Here is a 15269-nt window from a genome sequence, read left to right as displayed (position 1 = left end):
GTTTCTGGTTCGTAATTACAAAGAAAGCTTCGCCCATTACCATGTCCCTCACTTTTTCACTTTTGGATTTAAAACTTGTTACTCCGTCATGAATGGTATTAATAAATATGATGCAAGCATCCAAACGCCTGTTTGTTCTGAGTAAAGTCTCTCCCCCCCTCCCCCTAAAAACCTCCAATTACATTTGCTCGTCGATACCCGTGCAGAGCCCGTTCATCATAAAGGGAAATAAAAGAAAAAGACATTATTTATGTATAAATTATAGCAGTCTTTATTTAAAGTAGTGAATACTTATAATGTAAAACATTTAACTGCCGCAATAGTGATTACTCGTTAATTAAAAATACTGAAATAAATATAAATAAAACTATTTACTTCAAGAAAAATGGGTCTCATAGGTACCTAATAAAACATAGCACAGTTTCTAGGCGTAGATATCAGCTTTATATGATTACTGCATTTTAAAATAAATGTTTGGTTTCCACTGATTGATAACGAGGTAACTTTGAAGCTGTTTCTATACAAACGAGATTCTTAACGCTCAATAGTCTCGACACAGAGTCGAAATACGAGGGCTACCTTAGCTTATTTTAGGTCTTTGATTTCTTGTTTCATAATTTATCACATCTGAAAAGTAGTGTCGAGATTTGAGGAGGAAGGGGAGAAGGGGTATTAGTCTAGACCCTGAGGTTGGGGTTGGTGTAGCGGACGTATTTGAGCAGTGCGTCGTTTTCCTCACAGACGAAGGGCTTGCGGTGGTGGCACGCCACGTCGTGCCAGTGCACGCCGTCGTTGTAGAAGTTGTTGAGGATGGCGATGCAGTGCTCGGCCGCGCCGCCCTGGATCAGCTCCTGAAACAACCAACACGATGGAGCTTGAGATCCCATCGAAGGTAAGATTATATGATAGCAATTGTACGTATAATTGAAGAAATATTATTTACACCGACTTTACAATAGGGTAATAATAGTATATAGGTACATTTTGTGATACAAGTGTGCTGCGTTGGTAATTAAATTACACAGTGGAAAAAAAGAAACTTTCATATTAATCTAAATTTAATTGTTAAAATCGTAAAAGTCATACAGTACATAATTACAGTAAATAATTAAAAGATAAGAGTAGAAAAGTAAACCCAATGCAGGCCTCTTAGGGATTAATTGAAAGTAGGTAGATATGTGTAGGAATAGGAAAACACACGGGCAGCCCAACCATTAACCAACATGGACGTACCTACCGGTGTAACCTACACAGTAACCTACACCGGTCTTGTTTACTGACAGCCTTTTATTTTTAACCTGATGTTTTGGATAATAAATTATATTCTAGCTATTCTTAAAAAAACGAAGACCTAAGTCACGATGAAGGTTCTGAACCGCTGTAACTTTTTAAACTTATAAGGCCGACTTCATCTGATTTACTTAAGGTGACGGTAGAGGTGGGTAAATTTTCAGATTCTGTCAATTTACCCCATTTCACACACAAGCGCACTTCACGCACACTACCTCACTTTACTGGGACAGGTCACTGACCCATCAAGTTTTTTTTTAAGATAGCGTTTTGAGTTTAGTGGCCTCCTTTTAGGAAAAGCGTTCCATTGAAAGAAGAAAGAGAAACAATACATTTAATCTTGCTTTCCTTGTCTGTTCATGTCACACGTGACGTATTTAAATTCTAATAATTCATTTGGTTGTTGACAATTTTCTACATTATGGCTTTGTCGAGATACGCGTTTTCTAAAGTTAAACCGAATAAAACCAGATGTCATTAAGTCAGATGTAAAATTTTATTTACTACTCTATACGACTTTTCATAAGGCTCAAAATCAATTAAATGAGAATTTAAATAAATAAAGTTCCGGCAGGGTGCAAAATTTAATTAAGGCGGACAAAATAAAATTTGAAAATATATGGAAACAGTGTTGGCTAATGTACCCCTAATATCTTACACTACTTACTATTAAATTAATACAATTAAAATAAAAAATATTATACCGGTATTCCACCGGTATTATTTCAGTGCTGAAGCGATTATCTTCGATCGTAGCCTTGATAATGTAGGTGTTGATAGTTACTTACGGCGGTAGGAGCGGCAATGAACCCCGTGCAGAGTAGAACGTGAGGTGCGTTGGGATAAGTGCATATATCTACTTATAATTCTTTGGCTGGTTGGTAACCCTCTATATTTTATTTTTTGTTTTACTGTTATTAGGTTAAGGGAGTTTTAGGGAGTGAAAAAAAAAATGATTTTCGTTTTATGCGCTCGCGTGATTGCCGATGGATTATAATTAGACAAAAGAACTTGTTTTCCACGCATCGAATGTAGATCCCTATGACACTTCCTCCAAGTCTTCTCCAATAATGTTTATACCGTATTTTAATTACCTACCTTAAATGTTACATTTCTAAATATTTTTTTTGTGCTATACATACTTCAAAAAAATCGCTGGAGGCCTAGCGGTAAGAGCGTGCGAATTGCAATTCCGGCTCGTACCAATGAGTTTTTCGGAACTTATGTACGAAATATCATTTGATATTTACCAGTTGCTTTTCGGTGAAGGAAAACATCGTGAGAAAACCGGACTAAACCCAATAAGAGCCTAGTTTACCCCCTATGGGTTGGAAGGTCAGATGGCAGTCGCTTTCATAAAAATTAGTGCCCACGCCAATTTATGGGATTCATTGCCAAGCGGACCCCAGGCTCCCATGAGCCGTGTCAAAATGCCGGGACAACGCGAGGAAGATGATGATGATGTGACACATACTTCCAAAAAAATCTACAAATATTTTACGTGACAACTGCTTATAAGTAAATATTATGTAGGTACACTTATAAAGTATAAAGTAGAAAATATCTTATAGGTACATAATATAAAAACCGATCATGTACGAGTAGGATTCACCATGGGTTCCACAGTTACACATTTTTATTGCATATTTTTTGTTTAAGACCAACTCACCTATTATAGGACATAGGTCTTCCATTAATCTTTTGGCGTTAAACTATTTTTTGTATATGTATTTATGTAATACAATTCTGAGTTAGGTTATGGTACATTTTTGCTCACCTACTTATAGTTATGTATTATATCTGATATGTGAGATACCAAACCTGATACCAAAAATCGCCGCAAAGTTAAAAGTTCATTTATTTACGTTACTCATCTTCGGATCACCGACTTACTACTTCCTTACTTGACATATGTGTAGTAATTTTAATTGAACTAGTCCAGTAGTTTAAGGTGAAAATTGGCTTTAACAAAATGGCAGACACACGAGTGATCTTATAAGGGAGATTATTTTCCTTGAGTGAATGGTATGCATTTACCCCAATGCACCTCACGTTCCACGCGGCGCGGCGTAATCTGGCCCCTATTTCACCACGGTGACAGGTACGACAAAAACATCACTGTTATTGACGCCATAGGCATCCATGGACTACAGTTACCGCTAACACTGATTTAAACTTTCACGATTTTTACACATTATTAAATTGTACAACGGAACCGCAAAACGTTCAAGCGGATAAACAAGACCAAGTGCGTGTAGTTCGAAAAACTCGCGCGGTTAGAAGATGCTGATATCAACTTAAGCCAGTCTTCTCCGAGACCACGGGGACAACGCCGTCCTCGAAACGTCGGAGGTAAATCTTAAAACTTAGATACGCGATTAAGTCCCGTTGTACGTTGTACAATTTAATAATACAGTTACCGCTTACCATCGGGCGGGCCGTATTCGTGTTTGCCACCGTCATTGTACCTATTATTAAAAAAAAACTTTATTATATCGGATAAAACAGACATTTCTCTCGCGAAAAAATCTTGTGACAATTGTCACAAGATTTTTCAAAGAATTTTCGGTAAGTCTTGACAGGAAATGAGTTCTGTGTCGCAATTTCGATACAGTTGCCGTGTTTCTTGTGACAATTGTCATTAGCTTCGCAAAATAAGAATTTTTTAGTGGCAATATAATGGAGTTTATTTATTTATTAAAATGTTGGTGGCAAACAAGCACATCGCCCGTCCGATGGTAAGCGGTTACCGTAGCCTATGGAGGCCTGTGACGTCAGCAACAGTGATGTCGACAACTGTCGCACCTGTCACCGTGGTCGTAGTGAAATAGGGGCCAGTAAGTACCTAATAATCGCAGTGGTCTTAAGTGTCACAGACCCTACTGGCGCTTAAGTCCTTTATGACAATTTCTGCCTATTTAAAATTGTTCAAAAAAAAAAGAAACCGAATAATTATATCGGACTACCGAATTTTCACGAGAATCAGTTGAGAAATGTGATATGCAAAGGAGAAGAATTCGGACATACGAAAGCATTTTTGCCCAATTTGAAACGGAGACCTTCGCCAACGCTCGGTCAATGATGGTTTAGGTACAGCTAGCTGCAGAGAAAAGGTACCACCCCTGCATACAATTATCTATCTGGTCGTACCTTTTCTCTGCAGCTGACTGTACACCTATAAAAATGGTTGTCCCTGCTGTAATTTTATACCGGTACCGTACTTTGTATTTCAACCGGTATAGTTTTACCTTCAAAACGAACCGGTATTGATAAATAATAACGGTACCATACCGCTTATACCGTAAAGAAAGCATGATGCAGTCTCTGCTTTGCACAATTATTGTGTGGACAAAATTCTTATAATCACCGAAACATACATACCTACGCACATAATGTCATTGAAATAAAACATTGTTATTTTATAGTAAATTTATATTATACTCGATATATACACATAACAATAACCAGACCGCAGCGGTATTAGCCTGTAAGCTTCATCTCTTGTCTCCAAATCCGCAAAAACTAGTTAGTACTAAATGCTGGTCTTGCTGTTATTTTATTCTTGAAGATTATGGCTTGTTTCTTGATTATTGAGAACAGCACGTAATCGCACACATATAGACGGAACGAACGGCAACAAAGTAGGTGTAGACACTAAGACTTTCAGGTATTAAACGAATTACGCTTCGTATTAATAGGTAAGTAATATTTAAATGAATATATAATATTCTCTAACGTAAATACAAGATTACAATTGACATCAAATGTCATTGACGTACAGAAGTCGTATACTTTTTTTTAATGACGCAAAATTGATACCAGCATAATGAAAATCAATCCCAATCAGTAAAAAGAGTCTTTAAACTTTTTTCATTTTAAGCGGGTTTTGAAGGAACAAGTTACTTAAATTCAATTGTAATCGTATTGTTTTAGGATAGTTTACTGCTGTTTTCGATCGTTACGACCTGTAAATAACAACAAATCAAATTTTAAATAAATTTATTTACCCTGTTTTTTGAAATACAATTTATCTACTGGTATACATTTTCGTATGCGTATATGATGAAATGTCTAAATAATGTCAAAAACGAGCTACGACGAAGTACACGTCTGCTTCGATCCAAGGCCAGCGGCCATCTGACTCGAAGAAGAATTTTGAGTGATGTCGTCAATGTATGGAAATTGTACGAAAGTTTACATTTGGGATTGAATTTCTGTGTTGTATTTGTGAGTAAAAATATAAGTAGATAATAATTTGCTAGTTTAGTTATCTAGCTTTCAAAATCACACAACAACTCAATTACTGTTAAAGGCAAAACTGTAATGCGTGTTGCTCAAACGGAACTCCATATTTTGATTTTTGGATACTTTTAGTGTCGATTTGTAGAGAATTACAGCAAATAAAAAATATTATGCCGTGAAGAGCCGGTACACGGCTTCTTCGTGAACAAATTTACGTATAATTTAATGCAGTTATTAAACATTTCTTGAACAAATTGATTGCACAAAGTGAGCTCTAAATCGAAAACGTCATATACCGTCCCCTTAACTAAAATAAATAAATAAATATATACATACAAACATGAACGCTGAAAACAATACACTCTTTTTGTTTGGGCAGTCGTGTAAAAAGTTGTTCTTCGTTACTTTATATTAAAGAAAGACCATGCTTTAATTATAGGCAACCAACATTAGAATTAAGTTTTTTTTTGGTTTTATGTACGTGTATTTAATTTAAACTACCCGTGGCTCCAGTAGGTACCTATCATTAATATAACGCGCAGGATCTTGAACCTCGGGGAGGCCACGGTCGGAGATACTAGGCAATCCATTACGACATCTACTAAGCTGTGTTATCATCTGAATTAGCGACCTAAGAGTTCAGTCACACAATGAAATTGCTTGCAAGTGTAGTTTATGAATAGGTGAACATACATTCATTAAATTTGCAAGATTTGTAAATCGTTTATCTCGCTCTCTTCCCATTATTACGGTGAAGGCTGTAGGTAGTAAAATCACGTAATGCCATAATGCAACCTTGGATGTCGTGGGGAAGCTACAAAGCGGATGCGGATGAGGCGAGACTGCCGCGACCGCAGCGGATTACGTTATTGTTTGTTTATTTCGCGGTTCCACAGGTTGCGCGGGCGCAGCGAGCACGGGGAAAGTAACGCACAAACAGTACTCGCACGCCGCGCCGACGCATTCCGAATAACGATGAGCTCTTTTTGAGCTTGCAACCTCTTGTTTGTAGAAAGTGGAGCCGCCTGGAGCGTAGGCACATGCGGGTACGCCCTTCGGCGAATATTTCGCATACCCATAAATATTCACGACACTTTCGTTTTCATTGCATGAGGGAGGCCGGAATTCTCTTGACATTTTTGAATTGTCCTCTGTGGATGACATCCACAAAATATATGTATAGGTATAGTAGGTACGAAAGCGTCTCCGCATAAGTAAATGTTTTATGACAAGCATTACTTAACAGCTCATGGAATCGGTTCCGTTGCATCACGAACTTCATAAGGAACAGTTGATGTTGTAATGTCATTATTGTGAGTTACCTACTAATTACACAAATCGCTATGGGGAGACTATGTGCAGTGCGCACTGTGCAAGTAAGTATGCGAGCAGGAAACTGTAACACGTACCCTATTGTCGGGTTGAGGCTTGCCGATGCCGCCGCCCTCGGACCAGTCGTTCTGCTGCCGGTTGGTGGTGGGCGCCAGCTTCTGCAGCTCCGCGGTCCAGAACCACCCGTTCACCTCGTTGGGAAGCAAATCGGGCCGGTTGCAGCCTTTGAAGTCACACATGCGACCCGATGTCCAGATGTACTTGACCTACAATATTACACAACATTAACAACTGCTGATGAATATTAAACAAGCGTAGGGTCTAAATAAACATATCGATAACATTTATAAAACTGTGGTCATCTCAACCTACAACGGCAAATCTACGGCGGACACCCAGGTGCAGTGCGGAGGTCTCTGCGTGTCGCCTTCTTATTATCATAACAATACCTACGATGGCGACGGAGCAATCGCCAATTTGGCACCGACACAATCGAATCGTTTACTTTGCATAAATACCCGTCTGTTACGTGAATAAATAAATGACGAGTCTTCCAACAATGGTATAACGGAAAGTAGCACATATAGGACGGCAATTTTTCTCAATTACAACAGGACAAGTAGTTAGGTACCTGCCTTTTACTCCTTTTAGTCATAGGTAATTTATATACCATTGTCTACTGATCTCTACAAATAAAGTTATTATTGTCTTACAGATTGCGTAGGTAGGTATTTACTAACCTGAATAGTTGGTGAGGATAGAGGACGCCGTTTCATTTCTGGATATTGACTTTATGGAAAATATTTCTACACAATGAATTGTATATTGACCTTGTTTCTTAGCATTTTTCGATTAATAACTATAAAAGTTTGGAGCGAAAAACAAATTCCATACAAATTTTGAAATGCTCCTAACTAATATACTAGCTATGGTTAATTTAATGTGAAATCGCGTAAAAATATTTTCTGTAGTATTCATGTCCAGAGAGGAAAATGGGGACTACGTTTGTATGGAGAAGCTGTCGTCCCCTTTTGTCTTAAAGGTTTGGGTTCATATTTTAAATTAACTTTCATTTAGGTAGGTAAGTATGTTGTGAAAGTCTGCTCGGGTATGTCTCATACGTACATGTAATGGGTAGTGTAGAGTAAGTATGTAAATAAGTAGCTAGCTTAAAACTGAGGACACGTCCAGCGTCACGTATTTCTGACTGTTCTCAACGGTTTCATAATATCAATCGTTTTTTGCGATGTGGGCGATGTGTTGTTAGTTAGACATATAATGTATGCGCGTGCTGTTGAAGTGACGGGTAGGCAGGTAGAGATATGGTGGACTGGCCCAGCTGTAGGTACCTACTTTTTTTTTTAATCGGTCATCTACTACATACCTTTATAGTCGATTCTGATGAGTACTAACTCAATCACACTGCCTTGTTTAATTACAGACCTTTTGTATCCATCACCAGATCAAATCGATGATACAATAACATTGCATGGACACACACTCCGTTCACACGGAGAAGTGGGTCAAATTTAACTTGCATGATTTGTAGACACACGACGCGCGGACAGGTGAAATATTACAAAGTATGTAAGTAACAAAAAAGTATACCTAATAAAAAGTCTTATAGCCGCTACACAACCACTATTAAGGCAAATCTCTACTAATAATATAAATGCGAAAGTATCTGTCTGTTACCTCTTGATGTTTAAAATAATAACATCTTCATAACATAAATTCAATTTGCAATGAAAGATAGAAACTTCCTGTGCTTAAATACTCTCTCTCGGTCCTCGAACAGGGGCCCATAGCATTTTTCCTGACCTGCTGCCTGCCATACTAGATACATATTAATATTTGCCGCCGTGAGCTTGTCCAGTCGCATCATAACGTTTAAGGAACTTAGGATTTTACCGGCTGTAACTCTAGAGTGCATTCGTAAGTTTTACTTTTTTTGTGCCATTTTGCCTTTTTGAATAGGAAACCTTAAATATAATGGAAACTGTCACACTACTAAATCTATAGGTACTTTCAAAAATACAATTATTTCATCTAGGATATCAGTCACTTTCACACGCATGCCATAAAAGAATAGGCCGACATTCTTTCGAAACCACACGACGACGTTACGGAAAACAAAACGTTTTTTTTATGAAATCCTGACTTCTAATGAGTCACTTTCTATTTCTTTATCGTTTAACTTTGAATGATATTCCGAGTCGCGGTCACGATGAGGTTTGTGCTATTCAGAACACATGACAAGCGTGAACGGTTTGCTAATTGTCCGAGTTGGCGAGGATCGGCGTCACCGAAGGGGACTATGCGTGTCAAGGATCCACGAGGATGAATTGATTAGGACGCTACCAAGAGTCCCGGTGCCAAGTGCCATATCTAGGTACTGATGACTGGCGTATGCAATGTACGAGGATACAATGACGTGGTAAAAATCTGTTAAAAGTGGTAATGGTCACCTTGTCCTGCACTATGCGGGCCTTAACCCACTCGTTCTCGTTGCTCGTCTCCAGGGACACGAGGTCCATGCACCGCTGGCGGCAGTAGTTGCGCGCGCTCAGCCAGTCCTCCTCCACGCCCCGCAGCGCTGGCTCTCTCCAAGAGAAGAAATACCCTTTGTCTGTGGGATTAGTCCAATTTGGCTTAGTTACAATACTGTTCTAGCAACTATTAAAGTATTCAGTACCTATTTAGTAATTTATTGCCTAGTAGTAGTAGAGTATATATATAGAGCTATGACACGATGAGTAGGTACGATGATTGTGACCCTGTCGTTTTGTTGGTTGATGCCAGATAATGTTGATTTGTATTTGATCTCCTCCCTCTTGATTGAAAAGTGCACAATTCCTATTGGCTATTCATTTCAAAGTCTCTAACGATGCACAGCTGCATAGGTACAAAACAACTGCATAGGCGTGAGAAGTGTTACGGGAAAGAAATACATATTAGAAACTGACTGCTTTCGATACATTGTAAAAGAAAGATGAAACTTTGAAGTGCATTCGTGATATGTCTATTGTTTATGTAGCTAATTGTTAGAGTTAAGAAATAGGTATGGTACCTACCTATGTCATTTTTTATGCAATATTTTTAAACACGTACGTGTTTGCAGTATTTAGGTACATTATTGATTATTATTATTAATTATCTACCGTTAAATACCATTTACCAGAGATTTACAGTGATAAAGGAAACCTAATATTATTTTTTAATAAAAAGCAATATTTACGAAGAATAAGAACATCCTGATCCGTTTGTACGACCTATATTATGCGCCTCAAAGTTTTCATGCAAACTCGGACACCTTTGCTACGGAACTGAAGATTATAAAAGGTAGCAAGGCGCAGCTTAGATATCAGTAAATTAAAAAATCTGACAGCGAAATCGCTTCGTAATATGCGCCAACATCGAAAAATCGATAATCGTAATCTGGGGGCCGATTTTTGAAATTCGACCGCTCGATTTCGTGTATTTCGTTCAATAATATCTCCACTAATTGAAAACGAATGGTCAATACCACTAGATTCCCAATTTCCATCGCTCGTATTTAAAAAAATTGCATTTCGCCGTTTTCCACACATTTTCGAGTGACGAAATCGACCGCTCGAAATTCAAAAATTGGCCCCCTGCCCTCTACCTGTCGCTCTTGCCTTTTCGAGTGATAGAGGCACACAACGAGTTTTCGGCTCGTCGATGTTAGCGGCAGGCCCTCTGTAATACATATGCTGCGAAGGCGTTAGCGCGGATAATATGTAGGTACATATTTGTCGCAGAAAAAAAAACTAAAAATAATAAAGAGGCTCTGGACTGGAACCCTAACCTCTCTAATCTAAACAGTCAATTAGCTAATAGGTACCTACGCTGGCCGAGGAAGGATAACGATCCAGTTTGTTTTACTAATTAAGCATGTAGTTATCTCGTTAAAGACTTATCTAATATTTCCGGGAAAAGGGATGTTTACTTTGTGAGTTGTTATCAAAATATTTCGGTAATTTCCTTTCCAGGTAGAGATAGAACATTTCTTCAAAGTGTCTACTGATTCGCGAGACTTAACTTTGTTCTCTTGACATCGACCCCTAAGTTAAGAATAAGTATTCGTATTTATACGTAATCAATGGTCATACACCTACATATTAGCAAAAGCTTTACGTCATAAACAGCCTTTCGGGGTTAGCCGTACTGTCGATACCTACTTATTTTACCAGATAAGGAAAACTGCTAGTATTTGATGAAGAGGCATTTCAAAGATACCTATGACCTATGTACATAATGAACTACGAGTAAGTCGTATCTAATAATAGTAATAATTAAACATAGGTACCTACTGCACTTGAGGTCGAGGGGAAAGCGCTCGCTCACCTGCATTGGATAAGGCTGTGTACTTCGGATCCCCAGTCCGCGACGGTAGAAGGCGAACGGGGTATTAAATTAAAATTATTTATTTTCGTAAAATATACCTACACGTACTTATAAAGTAGGGGATAGTGCTGCTGGTATGTATGTAATGTACCTACTTAAAGTATTTTAACTAATAATGACTCACTGTCAGCATATCGTTCGTGGATGACGCGCTGCACGCACTGCGAGGGCACCGGCGGCTCCAGGATGCGTCCGTTGAGGAACTGCGCTTGCGCCGCCGCAACAAGCGCCACTAGTGCTGCTGCCAATAGATGCATTTTCTGAAACAATTAAACTAGCTAACAAAACGCTTTTTTGTCTTAACTTAGGCTCTACCCACTTACTTTATTACTCCTCTACTTAAAATCGATTTATTTCGAGGTCAAAGCAAACTAATACAAGTAGGTATATTATTACCTAATGTCAAAAGGAATTCAAACAACTCGGCTCTGCTAAAGGCGGCATTGGTTATTAAGTTCATGCGGTCGGGGATGGTTTCTGTTAGAATTGAAATGTATTAACTAATGTAGTTACCTATATTAGGCTTCAATTTTCTTTGGAATTTAGTAGGTGCGCTCCCCCTCCCCCCTCTCCCCTTTCCACCCTCAAAATACAATTTAAGTACGGGTTATTAATTGGTTGGGCATTTCGCTAACTGCGCGTGGTACAGAAAAGTTTCCTCGGGTCGCCCAGCTTATTAGTGATATACATATTAATAATGTGACTTAATTCATAATATTTTACTTCTAATGTCCTAGCTACTGAAGTAAAAAGTTGTAGGTACTTATGTACCACACGAGATCAAAGTTATTAACGCCTCGTGCCTTAGAAGGTAAACTCTACTCTTGCTGGGAGCAAACACCAATTATGTTGGGATTTAATATGTACCTAGTAGTATTTTTAGACGTGTAGGTAAGAAATTAAATTAAGTATCTTAGTAAATCGCCTACACACACCCAATAAACTATGTACTACATTCTCACTGCGCGTGACGTGAAGTAGGTAAAAGCAATTACATATATATATACATAAGTAGTCTATTTAAGAAAAAAACGTATCTCGGAAAATTAAGAAAAAAATATACTCCAATGGATGGCGGCTACATTTGGCCTAGATACTCTTGTAGATATTTAACAATTTGAACAGTGAAAGAACACGGGTCAAAATCATATAGCGTTCTAAAAATAATAAAGTAATAATAAAACTCATTTATCCATGTAGGGTCCAAAAAAAAAATTATTATTCATTTAAATTTTTAATCTTGTGTCGAAAGATGGCAGTAAATTTACCGTGACTACAAAATTTATTGTGATAATAAGCCCAATATAATAATAATCCTCTATCTATACACTCCATTATCTTTGGTAAAAGCTTGATTGCCCTATGAGCTACCTAGCTACGTCACGTGTCACGTCTAGCGACTACTTACTATCTGTCATAGTGGACGTGTAGAAAACAAGTTATTTTATAGACAACGGCTGGACGAAATGAGATCATTAATATTTATGATTTTAAAATATGTAGGTATGTAGCAAAATATTTCTAGCTTTACTTTTAATTTAAAATTAAGAATTTAATGATATGGTCGATGTACATTTAGGTAGGTAAATAAATACTAAATTCACTTAAAATAAAATTGTTTTATGGGTGGGTAAGTACCCACGTACTTAGAGTCAGACCAAGAATAGTCTGCAGAGGATTTGATAGCCCACGCAGTGCAAGTGTTATTTTAAACGTCAAACTTCTATGAAATTATTACGTATAGTATAAATGACACTTGCACTGCGTGGGCTATCAAATCCGCTGCAGACTTTTCTTGGTCCGACTCTACTTAAGAGCCCATTAACGATTTTAGACCAAAATGTAACATTGATAGATTTAGTCGTTGAAATTGTACACCTTTTGTTACGTAATATCTAAAATCTAAATAACAAGTATTGGTTTCTATTAGCACGTCTTCTCATCTTGCCTTTTAATAATGAGATCCCGAGCGTGCGTCACCGGCAATATATGACAAGAAAGGGCAGTTTTTAAATATTCATCAAAAAATTATAGTGGTAGAGTCGTACCAAACAAAGTCTGCAGCGGATTTGATAGCCCACGCAGTGCAAGTGTCATTTTTACGTCATAATTTCATAGAAGTTTGACGTTTAAAATAACACTTGCAATGCGTGGGCTATCAAATCCTCTGCAGACTATTCTTGGTCTGACTCCAAATTATCAAAATGATGTATAAGAACAGTTTCAGGAAATGTTGTAGATTGTTTAAGTATCAAAATTACGTTGAAATTAAGTCGATTTTCACGGAAAATTTTCACTTTTGTTTTGAAGTAATTTCTGGTGAAAATTGATTTCGTCTAACTTTCATTTACTCTTGTTCAATATCATATAACAAAAATGTAATCTATTAAAGGTGGAGTACAGGATATGTGTAATACAAAATTATCATTTTTAGCCGTAAAATTTTTACGTAATTTACAAATAAGATCGATAAAATCAGTGCTTTACGTGCGTTTACCTAAACCTCCATCAGAAAAAAAATCATTACAACTTAAAGAGTCTGTTTCAAAAAAAATATCTGTAAAAGTGCAAGATAAATAGATACCAGTACTTGTTATTTCTATTACGTAACAAATGGTGTACAGTTTCATCGACTAAATCTATGAATTTTACATTTCTGCGACTAAAATTGACACCAGCCTCTTAAGTACTGGACAGAGGGATACTCGCAGTATTGTGAGGGGCGCACTGCGGAGCCGTTTCCACTTTCTTTGAAAATATGCTGGCAGCGGCAGCCGGGACCCGGACCGGTCCCTGGAGGATTAGAAAGCGACCTTGCCCTGGAGGAGGGCGTTCCTCCCGTGACCTTTGGGCTCGCAACCATATTCAACTAAACGACACTCGATAAAGGTAGAATTAAATCAAAAGATTACTCGCTCTACAAGTTAATTAAAAAACCTTCGCAGCAATAGGTATAATAAAACGGCAAAGCTGTTAGATAAATAGCAGAAAGAATATAAAACAGTAATAAAATGACATAATAGGCATCAAAAAAGCGGTCCCATTTTTCACCATTTTTTATAGACCCGGTGTTTTTGTACCAAGGTTTGGTACCTACCTACAGTAACTTGTTTAGAATGGATCGCGATACTTTTGAACAGCACTATTTATTAAGCGGACGAGTTAATTTTCAATAAATTGACAGCCTACCTACCCTACCCCAATCAATCGAAATAAATCCATTAACGTTATCATCATGCTGCCCGTAAGTATCATGGAAACAAAATAGGAAAGTGTGGCAATTAATTAAAAAGAAAAAAAACTGTCGGATGTGATCTATGTAGGTACTTCATTAACCTTTTCTCTATGTTTAATAAGGGGCTTGACCGAATTTTTCAGTCATCTATTTCTGTTTTTTCGGGAACTATTTTTTGCTCCTCTATCAGGCACCACCGAGGCTTGGACACGATTTTAGACCACCGCACACATACGAAAGGATATTGAAAATAACTTTATAATTATTATGATCAAGTCTAACAACTGAAATTAAGCTGTTATCGTAAGAGTATGGTAAGCTTGGAGCACTCACCGTGGAGGTAGCGCCTGCGTCGGGTACCTGTCACAAACTGCTGCGAGAGTGCCGCGCGCACGTTTTATATGGTGGAAATATGCGTAAACAGCGCCTTGCGCGCACCCTCGCTTCGCCACGACACATGAAAACTTCTGGACATCTAAGTACTAACATAAACGCACAAATGTTTTTCTCGGCCTCTCGGTTGTACGAAATTACGAATACCTACGCCTAATATTTGTGTCGAGCCGAGGCCGCGAATATCTGCTCTCAATTTTTCGCAAACCACGGATTACGTTAGGTTAGGAGTACCTACGCGGACGAGGAGAACAAAAGCTCTTTCAACCTATTGACCAATACTTTTTTCAAAGACATAATTAAAAAATTTGCATGCACTTATGACCTAGGTTATTTATTTTATTAATTT

The 15269-nt window shown here is 37.9% G+C and overlaps 2 protein-coding genes across 2 annotated transcripts in view; one reads left to right on the top strand and one right to left on the bottom strand.

Moving 5' to 3' along the window:
* LOC134661674 (GTPase-activating protein) overlaps positions 1-15269 on the top strand; it is a 360962-nt gene that overhangs the window by 135543 nt on the left and 210150 nt on the right. The window lies entirely within an intron of this gene.
* LOC134661678 (uncharacterized) lies at positions 576-14970 on the bottom strand. Its single transcript, XM_063517835.1, has 5 exons — positions 14861-14970; positions 11417-11552; positions 9333-9493; positions 6942-7130; positions 576-851 (listed from the first exon to the last, which is right to left on the bottom strand). The coding sequence occupies exons 2-5, from the start codon at positions 11547-11549 to the stop codon at positions 678-680; spliced, it is 657 nt and encodes a 218-aa protein (XP_063373905.1). The 5' UTR covers positions 11550-11552; positions 14861-14970; the 3' UTR covers positions 576-677.

The sequence above is a fragment of the Cydia amplana genome, chromosome Z (genome assembly GCF_948474715.1).
Source record: "Cydia amplana chromosome Z, ilCydAmpl1.1, whole genome shotgun sequence".
NCBI lineage: Eukaryota > Metazoa > Arthropoda > Insecta > Lepidoptera > Tortricidae > Cydia > Cydia amplana.
The sequence above is the reverse complement of the archived record's forward strand: the minus strand, read 5'-3'. Positions and strand labels throughout refer to the sequence as shown.

Coding starts and splice junctions, on each gene's coding strand:
- LOC134661678 (XM_063517835.1), bottom strand. CDS start 11,549: ATGCATCTATTGGCAGCAGCACTAGTGGCGCTTGTTGCGGCGGCGCAA. Junction 7,131..9,332: donor CCCGCATAGTGCAGGACAAG/GTGACCATTACC, acceptor GTAATATTGTAG/GTCAAGTACATCTGGACATC. Junction 852..6,941: donor AGCCTCAACCCGACAATAGG/GTACGTGTTACA, acceptor TGGTTGTTTCAG/GAGCTGATCCAGGGCGGCGC.